At 43.6% G+C, this 22,096-nt stretch overlaps 1 protein-coding gene across 1 annotated transcript in view; it reads right to left on the bottom strand.

Annotated features, from left to right (window-relative positions):
- Positions 1–15,778: 15,778 nt before the first annotated feature.
- DUSP22 (dual specificity phosphatase 22) overlaps positions 15,779–22,096 on the bottom strand; it is a 42,048-nt gene continuing 35,730 nt past the window's right edge. Inside the window, exon 8 of the mRNA XM_087707532.1 lies at positions 15,779–17,262. Within this exon, the coding sequence (XP_087563658.1) occupies positions 17,131–17,262 (132 nt within the window). The 3' untranslated portion in view covers positions 15,779–17,130. The remainder of the gene's footprint in view (positions 17,263–22,096) is intronic.

Here is a 22,096-nt window from a genome sequence, read left to right as displayed (position 1 = left end):
GCATACGTGGTAACCGGGTTAGTGTCCTGGAGGAGGAAGCCTAGATAAAAATGGTCTGCCCTCCCTGGCAATCTCTCTAATAAGGGGAGTATATATATGCAGACCTACAAGCTCTGGGTCCTCATTTTACCCACCTTGGAAGGATGGAAGGCTGAGTCAACCTTGAGCTGGTCAGGATCGAACTCCTGGCTGTGGGCAATGTTAGCCTGCAATATTCTAATCTCTGCGCCCCCGCGGTTCCATGAGGTGCGTAATGTATCCAACCCAAACCTATGAATGTGAACTCTGGGTTTGGTCAAGTCAACCTCAAAAGATTTCTTTTGAAACACAGAGAGAGCAGGTCCTTGTGGAACAGCAAGATTTCACTTCAGTCTACAGCAGAACCTGTAAAAAAAATCAGGCACTCTTTCTTGGCACTTTCCAATGCCATATTTCCCTTCGACTGACCACTTCACTGGAATTGCACCGGCAGAGATGTTTTTAGAGCTAAGAAAATTCAAGCATGGAAGACCATCAAAAGTCCTCCTTATGAGGTCAACTCAACCAGGCCAAGGCTCTGATAGGTACAAGCAGTGGTGGGTTTCAAATAATTTAACAACCAGTTCTCTGTCCTAATGACCAGGTGGGTAAGTGAGGCTTAGTGGTGATGTGACCATGTGGGCATGGCCAACTCAACATTACTCAGGTCGATGGGCGCTTCGCCTTAGCTATTACAATGTAATAAGGGTTAACCGGAGAGTCAGTTTCTGTAAGCAGGGCAATAAAAATTAAGCTAAAAACAACACCAGAATGTTTCCTTTCTGCCTTCCTTACAGGATTAGCCCTGTAAAGCGGAAAAAAACCAAGAGAAGATTTCTTCCAACAACCGGTTCTCTAAACTACTTAGAAAGTTAAGAACCGGTTCTTCCGGATAGGTGTGAACTGGCTGAATCCCACCACTGGGTACAAGGCGCCGTTGAGGGGTTTTCAAGTCAAAAGGAAAACATCTCTTTTTCGTATTTTCACAGCTCTAGGAAACAGTGGTGAGGACTGTACCCTGTTCTAGTCTTTCAATCTTACTGGAAGAAATTCATAAATAGGTTCTGAGCAGATTGTTACATTTGTCTGACAGTTAATATTGATTGCACATTTTTTCCCCCCTCTCTAAATAGCAGCTGCAATAACTGTTGACAGCTGATAGAATCGTAACTGCATCTCATTAGATCCAACAGTGCATTGCCTGGGTCTTTTCGCGAGCATGAAGGCTGCCTGAACGCTTGGCTGCTCCCGCGAACAGGAAGAATACTTGAAAGGCTGAGCTATGAGCATGGCTGAGCATGCCTCTCTCTCTATCTCTTTAAAAAAAAACATAATATTTATTTATATATTTTTTTTAAAAAGACAATAACTCTATGCACCTAGGCATAGAGAAAATACAGTAAACAACTAATGAGAAGTGGAAACTTGTCAGGTTTTTCTAACAATGAAAACAGGCAGAAATCAATTTCCTGAAGGGGGAAAAAAAAACTATTAAAAAAAAAACTGAAAAGGGGCATCTATTTTTCTGCCTTACTTTCAAGACACTCGAACGTTGAATGCGGGTTATTGCAAGATGGCACAAATTTCTACAATTGGTTTGTCCCCTATTAAGTCCCCCCACCTCTCTCTCACTCTGCTGTCTTCCCGGCTACCCACGCATCCTGTTCTGAAAATTATTGCATGGGGGGGAGATTCCACCCTTAAATGTCTTGAGGTGGGATGATTTTGCACAAGAGTTATGATAGATTTTATTTATTTGGCACGTAGAGTGTTCGCACTTCTTTAATCACGCAATCACAGTTCCGTGGCGTTCCTAAAGCAGGCTCTTCACCCGGACCTGTGTGGAAAGTAATTTGGGATCTGGGTTCCACTCATTACAATAATTTCAGCCTTTTGATGTACAGTAAAGGAAAAAGAGCCAAGGTGGCGCAGTGCTTAAATGCAGCACTGCAGGCTACTGCTAGATCAGCAGTTCGGCTGTTCAAATCTCACCGGCTCAGGGTTGACTCAGCCTTCCATCCTTCCGAGGTGGGTAAAATGAGGACCCAGATTGTTGGGGGCAATATGCTGACTCTCTGTAAACCACTTAGAGAGGGCTGAAAGCCCTATGAAGCGGTATATAAGTCTAACTGCTATTGCTATTGCTATAAAAAAGGGGGGAATTTATTGCTACCTTGTTTTTCCTTTTTTCCCCCCACATTGGCTCTGCAGCAAGCAACGATCGTTCATTTGCTGCGTTCATAAACTGTTTGGTTGCTAAAAGCAAAAAGAAAAGTATAGCGATAATAAAACAGGATAAATACAAAGCCTATTTTAAAAAGCACAGAATAAAAACCAAATAAAGTCAACGCTAGCCCAAGGATATGAACAAAGCACCAGATCATTTGTTTTAAAGGCAGGAGCAAAAGCATGGTTTTGATTGTCAAGCTAATCCATGACACAATGAACAATTATTCCTCAGTTTTCGCGTGCAGGAGGAAAATCTCTTTCAGAGATCACTATTTCTCTACTATAATCAATGGGAGACATAGTAAGATCTGGCAAATTCATAGCTCCTCCAGCCTTGGAATCGGGGTTGACCCTTCTATGGCTGCATTTTCTTATGCAAAGGGAAAGAACATTTTCAGACACATACGTTATCACGTGTGAGCAAATACACTTTTGACTACGCAGATCCCCTAATAATTGTTGGCTGTTATGCAAATAAGCTGATTTTTTTACAGAGATCACATACCATCAGCTGAGTTAGGAACTGAGTTGTAAATCACTTCCTGAAGGCACAAACTAGCACACTTTGTGGGGTGGTTTTCTTGATCCCTCCCTATGGCAAATTTTCCATTCTTCAAACTTTCCATGAGGTCTTTGGAAGTGCACAGAGCTATAACTTTATTGATAATTATAGATAGGGGTGTGTGCTTGCTTATAAGCCCTCACACTATATACTTTTGAACCTAATCTTCTTCTTCTTCTCCTTCTTTTGCTTCTTCTTCTTCTCCTTCTTTTGCTTCTTCTTCTTCTTCTTCTCCTTCTTCTTCTTCTCCTTCTTTTTCTTCTTCTTCTTCTTCTTCTCCTCCTCCTCCTACTTCTTCTTCTCCTTCTTCTTCTGCTTCTTCTTCTCCTTCTTCTCCTTCTTCTTTTGCTTCTTCTTCTTCTTCTCCTCCTTCTTCTTTTGCTTCTTCTTCTTCTCCTCCTCCTCCTCCTCCTCCTCCTCCTCCTCCTCCTCCTCCTCCTCCTCCTCCTTCTTAACAAAAAGTTATTAAAATTAGACATCTTTTCACTTTTATAAAAGAACTGGATGGGATTCTGATGTCATTTCCAGAATTGGGATTCCATAGCAATGTGCTAAGATGTCTGCTTTATTAAATTGGAACTTTAAGGAAACTTTTGCCTTGGACTCTGATTTAATTCTACATGACACTTGGAACGCTGACAATTAACAGATTTGGAAGGGACCTTTTAAGTCATCTAGTCCAACCCCCTCACCAAGCAGGAGACCCTACACCATTCTGACAAATGTCAGTCCAATCTGTTCTTGAAAGCCTCCAGTGCGGCAGCCCCCACAACGTCCGAAGGCAAGCTGTTCTGCTTGTTGATTGTTCTCACTGTCAGAAAATTTCTCCTCATTTTTAGGTTGAATCTCTCCTTGATCAGTTTCCATCCATTATTCCTTTTTCTGGTCTTTGGGTGCTTTAGAAAATAGCTTGGTCCCCTCCTCTCTGTGGCAGCCCCTCAAATATTGGAACACTGCTATCATGTCTCCCCTGGTCCTTCTCTTCACTAGACTAGCCATGCCCAGTTCCTGTAACCATTCTTCATATGTTTTAATCTTCAATCCCCAAATCATCCTGGTTTAGTTTAGTTTAGTTTAGTTTTGGTTTATTTGTATGCCGCCCTTCTCCAGGAGGGACTCAGGGCGGCGAACAACTCAAAGGGGAAAGGGAACATAAACAACAGTACACATAATTAAAATACACGAAAATCACACAGCCATACCAGTCGAGAGGGGAGGGGAACTCATCAACCCCAGGCCTGCCGGCACAGCCAGGTTTTAACGGCTTTCCGGAAGGCCTGGAGAGAAGTGAGGGTCCGGATCTCCGCGGGGAGTTCGTTCCAAAGGGCCGGAGCTGCCACAGAGAAGGCCCTCCCCCGGGTGGTAGCCAGATGGCATTGGCTGGTGGACGGAACCCGGAGGAGGCCGACCCTGTGAGATCTGACGGGTCTTTGGGAGGTAATTGGCAGCAGGCGGTCTCTCAAGTATCCAGGTCCAATACCATGAAGGGCTTTATAAGTTACGACTAGCACTTTGAAGCGTATCCGGAGACCGATCGGTAGCCAGTGCAGCTCGCGGAGGATAGGTGTAACGTGGGTGTACCGAGGTGCACCCACAATCGCTCGCGCGGCTGCATTCTGGACGAGTTGAAGTCTCCGAATACTCTTCAAGGGCTGCCCCATGTAGAGTGGTTGCTCTTCTCTGCACTTTTCCTAGAGCCTCATAATGATAACATAATGATACTGCTAGTAGAAGGATCATCATCTCAGTAAGTCTCAAGAAGATGGAAGTTGGAAAGGCATAGCATTAGTAGACCTAGCTTTCTTTACACATAGAATTTTATTCCTTTGATTGACCATTATTGATCGTCACAGGAACAAAATGATGAGAGGTAAACTGGTCACTTAATGACCATTTAATGGATGCCCTCGAAATCTACTTACAACCTGATTTCGAAGTTATAATCGTTGCACACACGCCCTGCAGTCACATGAACAAATTTGGGGCATTTATACCTCTAATCATTTTATAAATATTTACAGCATCCTGCAGTTGCAATGACCATGATTTGTGACTTGTAGTAGTAGTAGTTGCTGCAGCATTTATTTCCAGTTTCCAGCAAACATCCATCGAGGAAAACTTGATTTGGTCAATGACAGTCATGTTCACTTAACAACTGCTGCAAAAAAATATAATTCCAGTGTTTAATTACGGTCATAAATCAAGGACTGTTTTATATTTTAGAGCAGTGTTTCTCAACCTTGGCAACTTGAAGATGTCCGGACTTCAACTCCCAGAATTCCCCAGCCAGCGAATGCTGGCTGGGGAATTCTGGGAGTTGAAGTCCGGACATCTTCAAGTTGCCAAGGTTGAGAAACACTGTTTTAGAGTGAAAAAGAATTAGTCTTTGAGAGAGTTGCAAGGTAGAGAGAACCTTCCCCCCCCCTTCTTTTGTAACAAGATGGCTTGATTGATTGCAATTGATTGGCTTTCGTGATCTCAAGCTGCTAGCCCGATATAAGCACCTTTCTCTGGGGGAGGAATGATCACGTAGGTGGATCTCAGGGGTGGGTTTCTCGCCCCGTTCCAACCGGTTCGGTTGGAACGGGGCCGGCGGCGTCCTCGTGCAAGCGTGCAGCGCACGCATGCGTACTAGCGTCTGTGCGATGCTCCAGCTGCTCCTGGAGGATCGCGCAGGCGCTGTATGCATCCTGCGCATGCGTGGAAGCGCAGAACTCGTCAAAACCGGGTAAGGAGAGCGGGCGCGCGGGTGGGCCCTTCGCCGTTCCCGGAAGTTACTTACTTCCGGGTTCGCCGACCAACCGGTTCACAGGGACCGCCGCGAACCGGTTGAAACCCACCCCTGGTGGATCTCCAAAACATGGCTGATCCTGCCTTTGAACAGGACAGCAAAATGATTGATGCTAATACCCTATAATTAACCTGAACTAATTTGGAGATCAGACCATCATGATTCTTATTGAGCCTTTTTCATACGTGTATTCTACTGTGGATGAAATTTTGCTTCTCCACGTTTGATCAAGGAGCTGGCCCCTCTACAGAGAAGGTAGTCATGAGGCAGGCCTTTATGCATCGAAGAATAAATATTTTCACTAGGGAACCCAGGTGGAAGAAGGAACAGAAGAGGGGACAAAATTAATGCCCCTTTATTAGTTATGCAGAAGGGGAATTTCGCACCAGCTGCAGCTCAACTCCTGCTTGGCACGCCAAGCTCCACTGGCGTAATTTTCCCCTTTTCTTGCACATTTTGTACTGCATTGATACAGTATATAGAGTTAGGGTTGCAAATTCCTTTTTAAATCCATTATCTGCATTTATCAGAAGCTCACTGTCCCCATCCCCGATTCATTATGTCATCTTATCCTTTATATGTTAGCAGATGAAACTGCTCAATTAAGTTGCGAAAATCTTAATCTGCAAATTTAGCAATTTTGCCCTGATAATTTGGTAATTAGTTGGATGAAACTCAGTGGTGGGTTTCAAAAATTGTTCGAACCTACTCTGTGGGTGTGGCCTCCTTTGTGGGAGTGGCTTGCCACCCATGTGACCGGATGGGAGTGGCTTGCCGCCCATGTGACCGGATGGGAGTGGCTCGCCGCCCATGTGACCGGATATGAAGATGCCGACGACACTTGTCAGAACCACCTTAAATGACCTCACACACAGCACTGGCATGCATAAGAATAGGATGTAAACTTGTTTTTTAAAAGGCATCTTTGGTTTGCCTTAAAACAACTTCAACACCCGCAATGTTCTGATTGCACCACAAACGCAGTAGTCATCCTTAACTTCCACAGAGGCCCTGAGTTTTATAAATAGGAGCATGATAGTGTAGAATAATCATATCCAAGGACCAGTGGTGGGTTTCAAAAACTTTTGGAGCCTCTTCTGTAGGTGTGGCCTGCTTTCCGGGTCCACTGGTGGAACCTCTTCTAACCGGTTCGGTAGATTTGATGAACCGGTTCTACCGAATAGGTGCGAATGGGTAGGAACCCACCTCTGATGAAACTGGAATATGGATGCACTTCCATAGTAATTTGAAGCCATGTTTGTTGACTATTCCTGGGTTTATAAAAGCAACTAAGGTTAAAATAAACTATGATTTAGAAGACCTAATGGCTGGGTGTATGTACACTGAGGTAAGCCAAAACGAAATCATTTTACATCTTAATCAATGAGAGCCTATTCTCTACGACACTTTACACATATTTGAAAATAAATCTGACACTTCGATATTGCCACGTTGTCTATTGAAGCTTGCTACCTTAACTCAAATCGAAGCATGTTAATTTTTCATTGATCCTTCATTGATCCTACTTCAAGGATAATAATAAAAAAAAAATTCTTAAAAATACTTCTTCTCAAATGACGGAGTTGTGTGTGCCACCAACTTCACAAATGTAAACAACCACATTTGAAATCTAGCTGATTTTACTCCGCCCCAAATAAATTTCTTAGTCCTCATCATAAGTAATAACTCTTCACTATTCCCCTTGTCTTGTTTAATTGTGCAAAGTTTCTTTGGGGAGGCAGTTTAGAAAGCAAAATGAAGACAGCCACTGGGGGGCCTCCATAACCTTTCTCTGAAAAGGCAAAAACAACACAGCTTTGGCAGTTTGTAGAAGCTTCTGTGCTGATGCCGGTTCTGCTACTCATAAGGCTGGACAATTCTGTGCATTGAGCAGAATTGAATTGAACAGCAGTTAGGACATAACTACTATATTTAATATACAATTTAGACTAGTAAGGGGAACGTAACACAAAGGCCTTCACAATACCAAAGCCCCCAAAGTTAGATGAAAGTTGTGTAACAGTTAAAACCTCAAAGTAAATTGGCAGAGGAATGTCTACATGAGATTATGGGTATAGTCCTTGACTTACGGCCACAACTGAGCCCAAAATTTCTGTTGCTAAGCGAGATGTTTGTTCCGCGCCCCATTTTACGACCTCGCTTGACACAGTTGTGAAGTGACTCACTGCAGGTGTTCCGTTAGTAACATGGCTGTTATGTGAATCGGGTTTCCCCCCTTGACATGGCGTGTCAGGAGGTCGCAAAATGTGATCGCATGACCCGTCATAAATATGAGTCAGTTGCCAAGCATCTGAATATTGATCGCATGACCGTGGTGGATGCGGCAAAGGTCAAAAGTGTGAAAAAGTGTCGTAAGTCAATTTTTCCAGTGCTGTTGTAACTTTCAATGGTCGCTTAATGAACTGTTGTAAGTCAAGGGCTACCTGGATGGCAGGATGGGTCCCTATGATGATGACGATGATTCATTCATTGCGTTTATATTCTCCAATAAGTCCTTTTCTCTTCCCTTCTTTTAAATTTACTCTTCTATGAATAAATTGACTCAAAATATTCTGTGAATAACAGCAATAGCAACAGCAGTTAGACTTATATACCGCTTCATAGGGCTTTCAGCCCACTCTAAGCGGTTTACAGAGTCAGCATATCGCCCCCAACAATCCGGGTCCTCATTTTACCCACCCCGGAAGGATGGAAGGCTGAGTCAACCCTGAGCCGGTGAGATTTGAACAGCCGAACTGCAATAGCAATAGCAGTTAGACTTATATACCGCTTCATAGGGCTTTCAGCACTCTCTAAGCGGTTTACAGAGTCAGCATATCACCCCCAACAATCCGGGTCCTCATTTTACCCACCTCGGAAGGATGGAAGGCTGAGTCAACCTTGAGCTGGTGAGATTTGAACCGCCGAACTGCAGAACTGCAGTCAGCTGAAGTAGCCTGCAGTGCTGCATTTAACCACTGCGCCACCTCGGCTCATACCATCTTCCAGACTGCTAGTTTTAAAGTTGACCAGCCTTGACCAGCCTTTATCATCACTGCAACCAACCTAAAAACACAGAATAGAATAGAATTCATAATTCCCTCCACTTCCAATTAGTATTCTTCATTGTGGTTTTACAAAAAAAAAAAGGCAAATTCGATAAAGGCAATTAAAACTAAAGTGGCTAAAATATCGGCATATCTTAAGGATCATTCAAATGAGAGATATAAACAAGACTGGAACAAAATGGATTGACTATATACAAAATAAATACGGGACTAAGAAATTCCAGATAGCCTATGCTGAAGATCAGGAATGGTTTAAATTGTTCAAAGCTAGTTTAGCAAGAAGGAGCTAAGCTCAATGTAGAGATGTTATTAATTTCTTATTCTTTTCTTCTCAATATATTTTAGACTGTGTTTGTTAAAAATCTATACCGTGTACGGGCTCTGGGAAGTCGGGTGGGGGAGGGAGATGGAGGTTGGGGGGGAGGGTGGGGGAGGGAGGGATATATACTAGGTTAGATACGATGTGTTAAGATTTCAATGTAATGTGACTTCACATGTATACTGTTTTTCTTTAATTTCTCTGTAAAAATAGGATAAGTTAAGTACATTGACATATAGTGGAAATACACCAAGGGGAGGAGGAGTGGGATAGAAGAAAGATGGGTAGAGAGGGACGGGAGAGAGGATGGGAGGGAGGGTGAGAAGGGAGGGAGGGAGTGGATCGGGAGAGAGGAGTGGTAGAGTGGGAGGGGAAGTAGGGTAGAGGGGGATGATGGAGGGAAGATAGAAAGTTGGAGGGGGGTGGAAGAAAGAGGTGTATGGAGAAGGGAAGAGGTATATTGGGTCTCTATTTTGGGGGGTATTGTTGACAAGAGGAATTGCTGCGATTATTGTTTAATGTTGTATGGCGCCAGCTATGCACAGTATATATGTGAGTGTATGAAAATAGCAATAGCAATAGCAGTAGACTTATATACCGCTTCATAGGGCTTCCAGCCCTCTCTAAGCGGTTTACAGAGAGTCAGCATATTGCCCCCAACAATCTGGGTCCTCATTTTACCCACCTCGGAAGGATGGAAGGCTGAGTCAACCCTGAGCCGGTGAGATTTGAACCGCTGAACTGCTGATCTAGCAGTAGCCTGCAGTGCTGCATTTAACCACTGCGCCACCTTGGCTCAAAATGAAAATAAAAACCTTTCAAAGAAAAAAAAAAACTAAAGTGGCTCAATTAAATCCCGTGGACTGTTCTCTACAACCAAGTTACCTCAGTGTTACTTCATCTCCAGTCACCAATCAGTATCTTCCACAGCCATCTTATCCTGCAGGGCAGGGAAGAAAGGTTTGTTCACCGGTATAGCAGGGAGCTTGCTCCTGGGGAGGAATATAGGAAACCTACATGGCACACTAAAAGCAGAGACATCATCTTGCCAACAAAAGTGCGCATAGTCAAGTCGATGGTTTTCCCAGTTGCAATGGATGGCTGTGAAAGTTGGACCATAAGAAAGGCTGAGCGCCAAAGAATTGAGGCCTTTGAACTATGGTGCTGGAGAAGACTCCTGTGAGTCCCTTGGACTGCAAGGCAATCAAACCGTTCAGTCCTAGAGGAGATCAACCCTGGCTGCTCTTTAGAAGGCCAGATCCTGAAGATGAAACTCAAAATACTTTGGCTACCTAATGAGAAGGAAGGACTCCCTGGAGAAGAGCCTCATGCTGGGAAAGATTGAGGGCAACAGAAGAAGGGGACGACAGAGAATGAGGTGGCTGGATGGAGTCACCAAAGCAGTCGGCGTGAGATTAAATGGGCTTCAGGGAATGATAGAGGACAAGAAGGGCTGGAAGAATGTTGTCCATGATGGGTCAGACCCAACTTTGCAACTAACAACAATAGCAGGGACAGGCTGGATATTTTTTTATTTTTCCCTAAGGGTTCACTCAGGGAATTGTGAATCTCTTTTGAAAGCCAAATTTAGGAAGAAGTGAAATTAGCAAGAATTTTTTCCCTTTTCGCCTTATAGGCTAAGAGAGAGGATTAGGAGTAAAGTTCTGATTTTTTTTTCCTTCACTAATGGAAGGGTGAAATGGTGGAACTTTCTTCTTTTTTTCAGCAGGAGAAGTGAATAAGGGTTCTTGTAGATTTCTCTTCTATAGCAATAGCAATAGCAGTTAGATTTATATACCGCTTCATAGGGCTTTCAGCCCTCTCTAAGCAGTTTACAGAGTCAGTATATCGCCCCCACAGTCTGGGTCCTCATTTCACCCACCTCGGAAGGATGGAAGGCTGAGTCAACCTTGAGTCGGTGAGATAGCAATAGCAATAGCAGTTAGACTTATATACCGCTTCATAGGGCTTTCAGCCCTCTCTAAGCGGTTTACAGAGTCAGCATATTGCCCCCAACAATCCGGGTCCTCATTTCACCCACCTCGGAAGGATGGAAGGCTGAGTCAACCCTGAGCCGGTGAGATTTGAACCGTTGAACTGCAGATAGCAGTCAGCTGAAGTGGCCTGCAGTACTGCACTCTACCCACTGCGCCACCTCGGCTCAACTAGTCCAAGTCATAGAAATAATGGGAAAATATTTCTTTACTAGTCCATTGGTAGATACATTGGATGGGATTACAAAGCTTTTTCAGGGGAAGGCCACACACCCATGTAAAAAAAGATCTATCAGTGATAATCACATAGCCTGACACCAGAGGTGGGTTCCTACCAATTCGCACCAGTTCGGTAGAACCGGTTCGTCAAATCTACCCAACCGGTTAGAAGAGGTTCCACCAGTGGACCCGGAAAGCAGGCCACACCTACAGAAGAGGTTCCAAAAATTTTTGAAACCCACCACTGGAAGGCCCATTAATAAGAACTTTAGTAGTGGGGGGGAATTAAAAAGAAGGAGAAAGCAGAAAGAATAAAAAGTTATTTTCAGTTACCAGGATTAACTTAGGCCTGCATGATACTTTATCATCTTGGAATGTCCCTTAGATCCGCTGAAGCCCTGGCAATAAACTTAAATCAATTTACTTTAAATCATCAGCCTGAAGCCCGACAAAAGTTAGAAATGCTTCGGGCTGTGAGAGGACTTGCAAGAGGGAGGAAGAGCGTGGAATTTTTGAGCATAGGCCTTAGACCACCAATGACTGTGATCTTTCGGTTTCCCTCATGTTCTTTCTCAAAGGCATTAACCATCGTCATCTACATATCGTGAATGACTCGCTGACCCAACTCCTGCTGAATCATCAACTTGTTTTTCATTTGATCATCATACAGGGGGTGATTTTTCACTCCACGTGGGTACAGCTGAAGAAAAATGTGGGGGTTGATCCCTATATATATTGTATATATCACAACTATTATTCAGAAGTCAGAATTATATGCTACATCATAGCCACCTCAAGTTCAAAAATCTGCTGGTGTACATCAACATGAACACACGCTTTCTCAATCTTTCTAATCCAAGGTCTCTCCAAGTGAGTTGGGTTGTAGTTTCTATTATCACCAGCCCACATAAAGTTTGGGTTATATCAAAAACTACTACTACTACTGCTACTACTACTACTAGTAGTAGTAGTATTGATTACTAGTATACATTATTAGTATTGTGGCCCAAATAGGAAATCCAGAGCTTTCTCAAGAAATTCTAATTGTAAATTTTTCTACAGGTCTTCCACAAAACTGGTAAATGTGAACAATGGGTAGTTTCATTTCACATCGCTTCTCTGGCCCGCCAATCTATTAGTTGAGCTGTTTTTGATATAGGATTATTAGTGTTGCAGAACACTAATCGGCATTGGATCAAGTTACCCCGAGGAACTATATCACCCCAATGGGATTGGCCCGTCCCACTCAGTTCAAAAAAGGCTGAGGGATTTCAGATAGCAGGGTCTAGGAGGAGAGCCTTTTCTGGTGTGTGTGTTCCCCCCAATTTTGGAACTTTGCTGCTAGAAGTGAAATGCATCCGCAGCCCAGTGGTGGGTTTCAAAAATTGTTCAAACCTACTCTGTGGGTGTGGCCTGCTTTGTGGGAGTGGCTTGCCACCCATGTGACCAGATATGAAGATGCCGACGACATTTGTCAGAACCACCTTAAATTCCCTCACACACAGCACTGGCATGCGTAAGAATAGGATGTAAACTTCTTCTTTAAAAGGCATCTTTGGTTTGCGTTAAAACAACTTCAACACACGCAATGTTCTGATTGCACCACAAACGCAGTAGTCATCCTTACCTTTCACAGAGGCCCTGAGTTTTATAAATAGGAGCATGATAGTGTAGAATAATCATATCCAAGGACCAGTGGTGGGTTTCAAAAAATGTTTGGAAGCTCTTCTGTAGGTGTGGCCTGCTTTCCGGGTCCACTGGTGGAACCTCTTCTAACCGGTTCGGTAGATTTGACGAACCGGTTCTACCGAATAGGTGCGAACTGGTAGGAACCCCCATCTCTGCTGCAACCTCTTGGACTTCTGGAAGGGTCTCCAAACTTGGCTGGATTCTAGCGGGGGAACTTTACACTGGAGGTGGATAGTGGAGTATAAGGGAAGGGCTCGCTTCTGTTCATGTGCCTTGTTCCCAATTTGATCTGATTCTTGTTGATCTTATTTTTCTTAATATTCATTATTTTATATGATTACTCATCTCAGTCAATGACTGTATGTGAGACTGTCTTTGAAGAAGACTCGGAAGCTACAATTTGTTGAGAATGCAGCAGCATGCCTAGTTAATCCCTTGTGACAGCATTACTTGGCCAGCTACTGACTATCAATAGGCTTCCTGATGCAATGCAAAATGCATATAAAGCCCTATGTGGCCAAGTTATGTGCAGGATGTACCTTCTTCCCCAGGCTATCTGCCTGCCCTACATGCTCCAATAGGTTGCACGGTGGCCCCTATCTTGTGGGATGAACTTCCTCCTGACCTTCAGTTGACTCTGAACACGAAAGGCCCTGACTCTTAGACTTATATACCACTTCACGGTGCTTTCCAGCCTTCTCTAAGCGGTTTACAAAGTTAGCATCTCGTTCCCAACAGTCTGGGACCTCATTTTACTGACCTTGGAAGGATGAGAAGCTGAGTGAAACTTGAGCCTGGTGAGATTCAAACTGCCAAATTGCAGGCAGTCGGCAGTCAGCAGAAGTAATCTACTGCAGTACCACATTCTAACCACTGGGCTCCCATGGCTCTTAATATCAAGAATAGGGATATGGATCATGTTGGTATTCTGATTGGAAGATTGGATTTGGATTTATTACATTTATATGCCGCCCTTTTCCCCGAAGGGGACTCAGGGCAGCTCACAATTAAAGTCAGGGAAGGGGGTACAGACAGGGGATAAAAAAGACGAACATAACAATACACAATTTAAAAGCACACAACAGCCATACCATTCAAGGAGGGGGGCAAAAGCTCTTTAGCCCCAGGCCTGTCGGAACAGCCAGGTTTTAAGGGCTTTGCAGAAGGCCTGGAGGGTGGTGAGGGTTCGAATCTCCACGGGGAGGTCATTCCAGAGGGTCGGAGCAGCCACAGAGAAGGTTCTCCTCCGGGTAGTTGCCAGTCGGCATTGGCCGGCTGATGGAATTCGGAGGAGGCCTAATCTGTGGGATCTAATCGGTCTATTGGAGGTAATTGGTGGTGCATTGGCTCACCATATACTTTAAGCATAAAGTACTTTATACTTTCGATGCTCATATTTTGTTGAAGCTGGGCAACATACATGTTTTAAACCAATATATAAAATTCAAAACCACTGGATGGAACATTTTATGTGAATATAGAATCCAAATCAGGGGTGGGTTTCAGGCGGTTCGCGGCGGTCCCCGCGAACCGGTTGGTCGGCGAACCCGGAAGTAAGTAACTTCCGGGAACGCCGAAGGGTCCACCCGCCCGCCCGCGTTTCTTACCCGGTTTTGACAAGTTCTGCGCTTCCACGCATGCGCAGGACGCATACAGCGCCTGCACGATCCTCCAGGAGCAGCTGGAGCATTGCACAGATGCTAGTACGCATGTGTGCACTGCACACGTGCACGAGGACGACGCCGGCCCCGTTCCAACTGAACCGGTTGGAACGGGGCGAGAAACCCACCCCTGATCCAAATGATATTCAAAGAATGACAGATTCTTTGATGTAATGCAGGGGTGTCAAACTGAAGGCCTGCGGGCAAGATCTGGCCCGCAGGGTGCTTAGATCTAGCCCCCGGGGCCACCCTGGAAACAGCGAAGGATCGCCCCACAGTGCATCTGCCAGTGAAAACAGAGCTTTGGAGGCAGCCCTCCCAAGTCCCGTTTTCGCTGGCAGAGCACTGCAGGAGGCCGTTGCAGCCGAAAGTGGAGCTTGGGAGGGTTGCCCCAACACAAGTGATGTTGGGCTGGCCACACTCACCCAGCCCCTGAGATCAAACCCAACCCTGATGCGGCCTTCAATGAAATCGTACTTGACACCCCTAATCTAATGAGAAGCACGGATCTCAGTGGTGGGTTTCAAAAATTGTTCGAACCTACTCTGTGGGTGTGGCCTCCTTTGTGGGAGTGGCTTGCTGCCCATGTGACCGGATGGGAGTGGCTTGCTGCCCATGTGACCGGATATGAAGATGCCGACGGCACTTGTCAGAACCACCTTAAATTACCTCACACACAGCACTGGCATGCATAAGAATAGGATGTAAATGTGTTTTTTAAAAGGCATCTTTGGTTTGCGTTAAAACAACTTCAATACACGCAATGTTCTGATTGCACCACAAACGCAGTAGTCATCCTTACCTTTCACAGAGGCACTAAGTTTTATAAATAGGAGCATGATAGTGTAGAATAATCATATCCAAGGACTAGTGGTGGGTTTCAAAAATTTTGGAAGCTCTTTTGTAGGTGTGGCCTGCTTTATGGGTCCACTGGTGGAACCTCTTCTAACCAGTTCGGTAGATTTGACGAACCGGTTCTACCGAATAGATGCGAACTGGTAGGAACCCACCTCTGACGGATCTGAACCTATTTTTTTCTCTTCTAGTATGGGATATAATTCATAGACTTAATCATATTGAAGACAAAGTCCAGCCTTTGCAGAACACTTAGAATATTCTCTTCTGTTTGACCATTTAACATTTTCTCTACCACAATTATTGGTGACCTCTAAAAGTGGCGACATATTATCACACTTTGGTGTTTCTTTTATTAAAAAAAAACCACCCCGAAACTTTTATTGAATATATTCCACTGAGAAAAGCAGTCAAACATGAAACTTCCCATCAAGATACTTAATATACAATAAAATATTTTTGCCAGTAGTATTTGGGGGGGGGGGATTTTCTGACATTATTATAGCACAGTAGCCATGATTAATTCTGTCTTAATCTTTAAATATATTCTGTACATTCCAATATACTTTCAATTGTCCTCCACTTTTGAAGTATTAAAAGGATCAAAGAAACAGTTAACAGCTTCCCCGAGACAAACACCAGGGCAATAAATACTGCAATGTTATCTGTAATGTTTTTCCATCAGCCGATTCACGCAGACATTTTGAGTGGAACCTCTTTGAATAATCATTTCTAAACGAAGATATTCGCGGGAGAGTAGCAGCCATGCATACACTAGCAGAGCCTGGCTTAATTCGGGTGCAACGTTTTTCTCACTGCTGAAGAACAGAGCTGCTATTTTGAACAGAACTCTTCTGCTGCTTGCGGGCCTGGCTGTAGCGAAACCAGAACTCCCGTTCAGCACAAGACGCTCCCTGGGGTACACATTCCCCCCCCCTCCAACACGCTTTAGAAAAACCCTACATAATTTGAAAAGTGCAGCTGTTCCAAACCCTGTCTTTGCAGATGGCCTGAAGAATAGGAATCTGCAGAAAATTGCATTTGGCCACTGAGAGCGCGGCCTGCTGTTTTCGCACCGCAGGGAAAAGAGTAGGCCCTTCACAGTGGTGGGATTCAAATAATTTAACAACTGGTTCTCTGCCCTAATGACCATCTGGGTAGGTGGTGCTCAGTGGTCATGTGATTGGGTGGGCGTGGCCAACTCAAGACCACTCGCATCGATGGGCGCTTCGCCTTAGCTGTTACAATGTAGTAAGGGTTAACCGGAGAGGCAGTTTCTGTAAGCAGGGCAATAAAGATGAGGCTAGAAACAACACCAGAATGTTTCCTTCCTGCCTTCCTTACAGGATTAGCCCTGTAAAGTGGGGAAAAAACAAAAGATTTCTTCCAACAACCGGTTCTCTGAACTGCTTAGAAAGTTACCAACCGGTTCTCCCGAATAGGTGCGAACCGGCTGAATCCCACCACTGGCCCTTCACCTAATGAAGGCGAGATCAACCACGAGTATAACAAGGTTCATGTCCTGGAGTCCCACTCCTCAAATATTTAAAGGCAGGTGTATTATAACAGCACAAATAGCCCCTTCTGCCCTCCCCTCAATTATTCTTTTCCAAGCAAATCCTTTTTCGGCACGTGCAGAAAGATGTGAGTGCAAGTTACCCTGCTTAGTTGTGACTATACCCTGAACGTTACAATAAATGTTCGGCTGTCCCCGTAGCAATGATATCATTCCACGGCCTTCCACGCATATTTGTAAGGATCGGCTGCATGGAGTTTGTGCTTCTGCAAAAGAGCCTCGGCATCTTGTTTGTCTTGCAAAGGGTTTTCTCCATACTTTGCTTTAAGCCAATCTCGGAACTGGAAAGAGGGAAGCACAAGAGACAATTCAGGAAGGTTGAAAGGAAACTGGGAGAGGACAGTTTACACATTAAATTTTGTCTAAACTTCAAGAGACAACCCGCAAGTTAGTCCAATTACGTAGATAAATGTTAATACGACGACACGCATAAGAAGCAGTACAAGCACATAAAAGACATTATAACACTTGCACTGGATTTCACCATATACAGGCGTGACCCGACAAATACGCGCCCGACAACAGTGTGCCGACAAAACCGTGGCGCTAAAACTGTGACGTCGACAGCGCGCCCACAAAGGCACGCCAACAAAAGAGCACCGACAGAAACGTGATTACGGTTAAGGTTAGGGTTAGGGTTAGGGTTCAGGGTTACCTTTAGGGTTAGGTTTAGAGCGCGCTTCTGTCGGCACGCTGTTGTCGGCGCACTTCTGCGCTCATTCGTCGGCACGATTTCAAACTCGTGGTTTTCTCCCCGCGGTTTCGTCAGCGCGCTTTTGTCAAGCGCGCATTTGTCGGTGAACCTATACAGGTACAGGGGACATCACCTTATATAGGCAGTCCTCGACTTATGACCGCAATCGAGTCCAAAATTTACACCACTAAGCGAGACAGTTATTAAGCGAGTCTTGCCACATCTTATGACTTTTCTTGTCACGGTTGTGAAGTGAATCACTGCGGTTGTTAAGTTAATAACATGATTGTTAAGTGAATCTGGATTTCCCGTTGACCTTGCTCGTCAGAAGGTAGTCACGGGGGATCACATGACACCCTCCCAGGTCAAAGAAACCGTCATAAACACCATCCCGGTGAATTCTGATCATGAGACCATGGGGAGGCCGCAATGGTCGTGAGAAAAACGGTAGCAAGTTGCTTTTTTCAGTGCTGTTGTAACTTTGGACGGCCACTCAATGGACTGTTGCAAGTTGAGGACTAATTGGATTTGGACATCTGACAGAACTACTGAAGTTGTGTAAGGATGTAACTATGAGTCTGATGCACATAGAATGAAAGTTTCAGGAGTTTTAATACATTCAGGTGAGATATTTAGGGGCATTTAGATAAGAAGAATCATGGACAGAAACAGATACTTAAGTCTTTTCTATACGTGGTTACTTTTCTTCTACAAACACACATTGCTTACTCATATAGTAAAACACTGAATCCTGTGTGTCTATCATCAAAAAGGCAATTTTTAAGTAAGCAAAGAAGCCTGTGGAACAGTGGTGGGTTTCACTGTGGAACAGTGGTACATTTTCACTGTGTAGGGCAGCAAGAAAAGATTTCAGTGCCCGAGGAAGAAATCTAACATACTTCCCTAATAGAATATATATATGTGTTAGATTTCTTCCTCGGGCACTGAAACCATACACAGTGAAAATGCCTTTATCCCTTATCTTGGGAGAAGCTCAGTGGTGGGATTCAGCTGCTTCGCACCTATTCAAGAGAACCGGTTGTTAACTTTTTAAGCACTTTGGAGAACCAGTTGTTGGAAGAAATCTCCTTTTGTTTTTTCCCCACTTTACAGGGCTAATCCTGTAAGGAAGGCAGGAAGGAAACATTCTGGTGTCGTTTCTAGCCTCATCTTTATTGCCCTGCTTACAGAAACTGCCTCTCCGGTTAACCCTTAATGCAGTGTGTGTGTGTGTGTGTGTGTGTGTGTGTGTGTGTGTGTGTGTGTGTGTGTGTATATATATATGTATGTATGTATGTATGTATGTATGTATGTATGTATGTATATGTATATGTATATGATGTATATGTGTATGTGTATGTGTATGTGTATGTGTATGTATGTATGTGTATGTGTATGTGTATGTGTGTGTGTGTGTGTGTGTGTGTGTGTGTGTGTGTGTGTTTATTTCTGCTGATAAATAAATAAAGGGAGACTAGTATAGATCTATTTCAAGCTATTTAGCTCTCATCAACTAGCCATACCCTTACTGGGATTTGAACCTGGGCTATATTACATACTAGGCAGACATCTTAGCCATTAGGCCACAGGCTCTTATCCGTTATCAGCGAAGCCAGGGTGAAAGGTATCTATTAGATTTTTACAACCCCCGGTATGCCCAAATTATGGGACGAAGCTAACTGCTTCCATCATCTGTCAATCGGCTCGTCACAAGAGTCCATCACGACAGAAACCCAATATTTTTACTGTTGCCTTTGTTATATTTGTGTTTTTTTTATTTGTGCTGATAAATAAATAAAGGGAGACTAGTATAGATCTATTTCAAGCTATTTAGCTCTCATCAGCTAGCCATACCCTTACTGGGATTTGAACCTGGGCTATATTACATACTAGGCAGACATCTTAGCCATTAGGCCACAGGCTCTTATCCGTTATCAGTGAAGCCAGGGTGAAAGGTATCTATTAGATTTTTACAACCCCCGGTATGCCCAAATTATGGGAGGAAGCTAACTGCTTCCATCACCTGTCAATCGGCTCGTCACAAGAGTCCATCACGACAGAAACCCAATATTTTTACTGTTGCCTTTGTTATATTTGTGTTTTTTTATTTGTGCTGATAAATAAGTTATATATATATATATATATATATATATATATATATATATATATATATATATATATATATATATATATATATATATATATATATATACATACATACATACATACATACATACATACATACATACATACATACATACATACATACATATATATATATATATATATATATATATATATATATATATAACTGAAAACTTACTGCATATTCAATGATATTCCAAATCTGTCTTAACGGTTAAATGAAATGGCAATGACATGTAGCACATTCCGTATGACTATGGTCAAATGTCACACAGGTTGAAAAGTTCAAAATGACTAGCAACAAGCAAAGAGGGAGACAACATCTGAAAGCAACAAGTGAATTGCAGGAAGCTGAGAAATTTTGCTCGTGTTTGCTGCTTTTTGTAGACATGGCCAACAATTCGGCTTCTGGGTTTTCTTTTTTTTTCCAGAATGACATTCTCCCAGATTTCACCACTACAAAGTTAGATTCACACATTGTATTACTTTAGAAGAATGAATAAGTCACCACTGGCTTATCTGACTAAATCAAATCAAACCAAACCAAACCATGCTGTAACATGGAAAGTGAATCCTGTCGTTGTGTATGAAGCTGCTTTATATCAAAGCAGTTTATCTTAGTGTAAGGATGACACTTACTTACCTTGCATTGAGATATACCCAAGATTTTTTTTTTAAAAAAAACTAGCCTATTAAATTGTTTGTGGGGGCTGGTTAAGTGACCATGAATTTGCAGGGAGTATATGGCTATGCTAAGCTAATACCTTTTTTAAAGTCAATGTATTCATGTGAGGACAAGTGAAGAAATTATCTTATGACACTGAAATTCAGAGGGAGGGAGAGAGATAGAGAAGGATTATCTATATCCACTGATCTTCTTAAAAAGATATTTATATAATGCAAGGATATTTTATCAACTATTAAGTATAAAATTATTGCAAAAGTTGAAAATTAAAGAGGGAGATATCCAGATTGGAAATTCCCTTAATATCCCCAGTCAGTAATATTCCCATTTACTGTAATTCTCAATAAAGTGCAATAGGTTATAGTTCTGAAAAGTAAATATTTAGCACTAAAACTGCTCAAACTTACAAATACTAACTAAGCATCAATTTATTAATATTATTAAGCTCCAAGTATTTAAAATTGCTTTCCCTTTTTTAAGATGACAATTTAATGGTTCAGTCCGGAGGGCCCAAGACTTGAAAACAGCTAAACATGGCTTGAGTCCCAATTTTTTCACACTTGGATAACGAAGTTGATATATTGGGAATGAGGATCAGTTAGAGAAAGCTTTAGATTTATGAGCGGAGAGCTTCAACAATGTTAGCCTGGTGGCTAATCCATTCAGCGTGTTTCATCCAATAGCACACTTGGGCACTAAGGAAATAGATTTGGACAGATTCAGCTGTCCCACATGAAGACTTGCCTATGGCAGGGGTGATAAACTCTGTGACCCGACAAATGTGCGGATGACAAAAGCGTGCCGACAAAACCGTGGTGCTAAAACCGCAACATCGTCAATGCACTGACAGCACGCCGACAACAACGCGCCAACAGAAGCGCGATTTAAGTTAAGGTAAGGTTTAGGGTCAGGGTCAGGGTCAGGGTTAGGGTTAGGGTTAGGGTCGGGTTTAGGGTCAGGTTTAGGGTTAGGGTTAGGTTTAGAGAGCGCTTCTGTCGGCGCTCTGTTGTCGGTACGCTTTAGCGCTCATTCGTCGGCGTGGTTTAGAACTCGTGGTTTTGTCACCACGGTTTAGTCAGGCGCCCTTTTGTCAGTGAACCGATAAACTCAAGGCCCAAGATCTTGCCCATGGGGCCACCCTGGAAACAGCGAAGGACCAGCCCATGGTGCCTTTGCCTGCGAAAACACTGTTCTGGAGGGCTGAGCGTGGCTGTCCCAGGCTCTGTTTTCAGTCACGACAGCCTCCTGCAGCCCTCTGCCAGCAAAAATGGAGCTCACTGGCAGAGAGCTGCAGGAGGCTATTGCGGTCAAAAACAGGGCCCGGGAGCCCGTTTCTGCTGGCAGAGTGCACTGGCCACCACAGGCGCCCCCCCCGCCACGAGTGATGTCATGTTGGCCACGCCCCTGCAGGCCATGCCTTCCCAGCCCCCCCCCAAAGTTAAACACAACCCTGATGCAACCCTCAGTGAAATTTAATTTAACACTCCTAGTCTATGAAGATTCTCAATCATCCAGGTCACTGTTGTTTCAAAAGTGCTTTTCCAAAAGGCAACTGGACTTTAAAACATTTCATTTTCTTATCCAAGAAGCT

The sequence above is a fragment of the Thamnophis sirtalis genome, unplaced genomic scaffold, assembly GCF_051295495.1.
Source record: "Thamnophis sirtalis isolate CommonGarterSnake01/CBP01778 unplaced genomic scaffold, rThaSir2_p1.2 scaffold_2, whole genome shotgun sequence".
Classification (NCBI taxonomy): Eukaryota; Metazoa; Chordata; class Lepidosauria; order Squamata; family Natricidae; genus Thamnophis; species Thamnophis sirtalis.
Note: the sequence above shows the minus strand (reverse complement) of the source record. Positions and strands in the feature narration are given on the sequence as shown.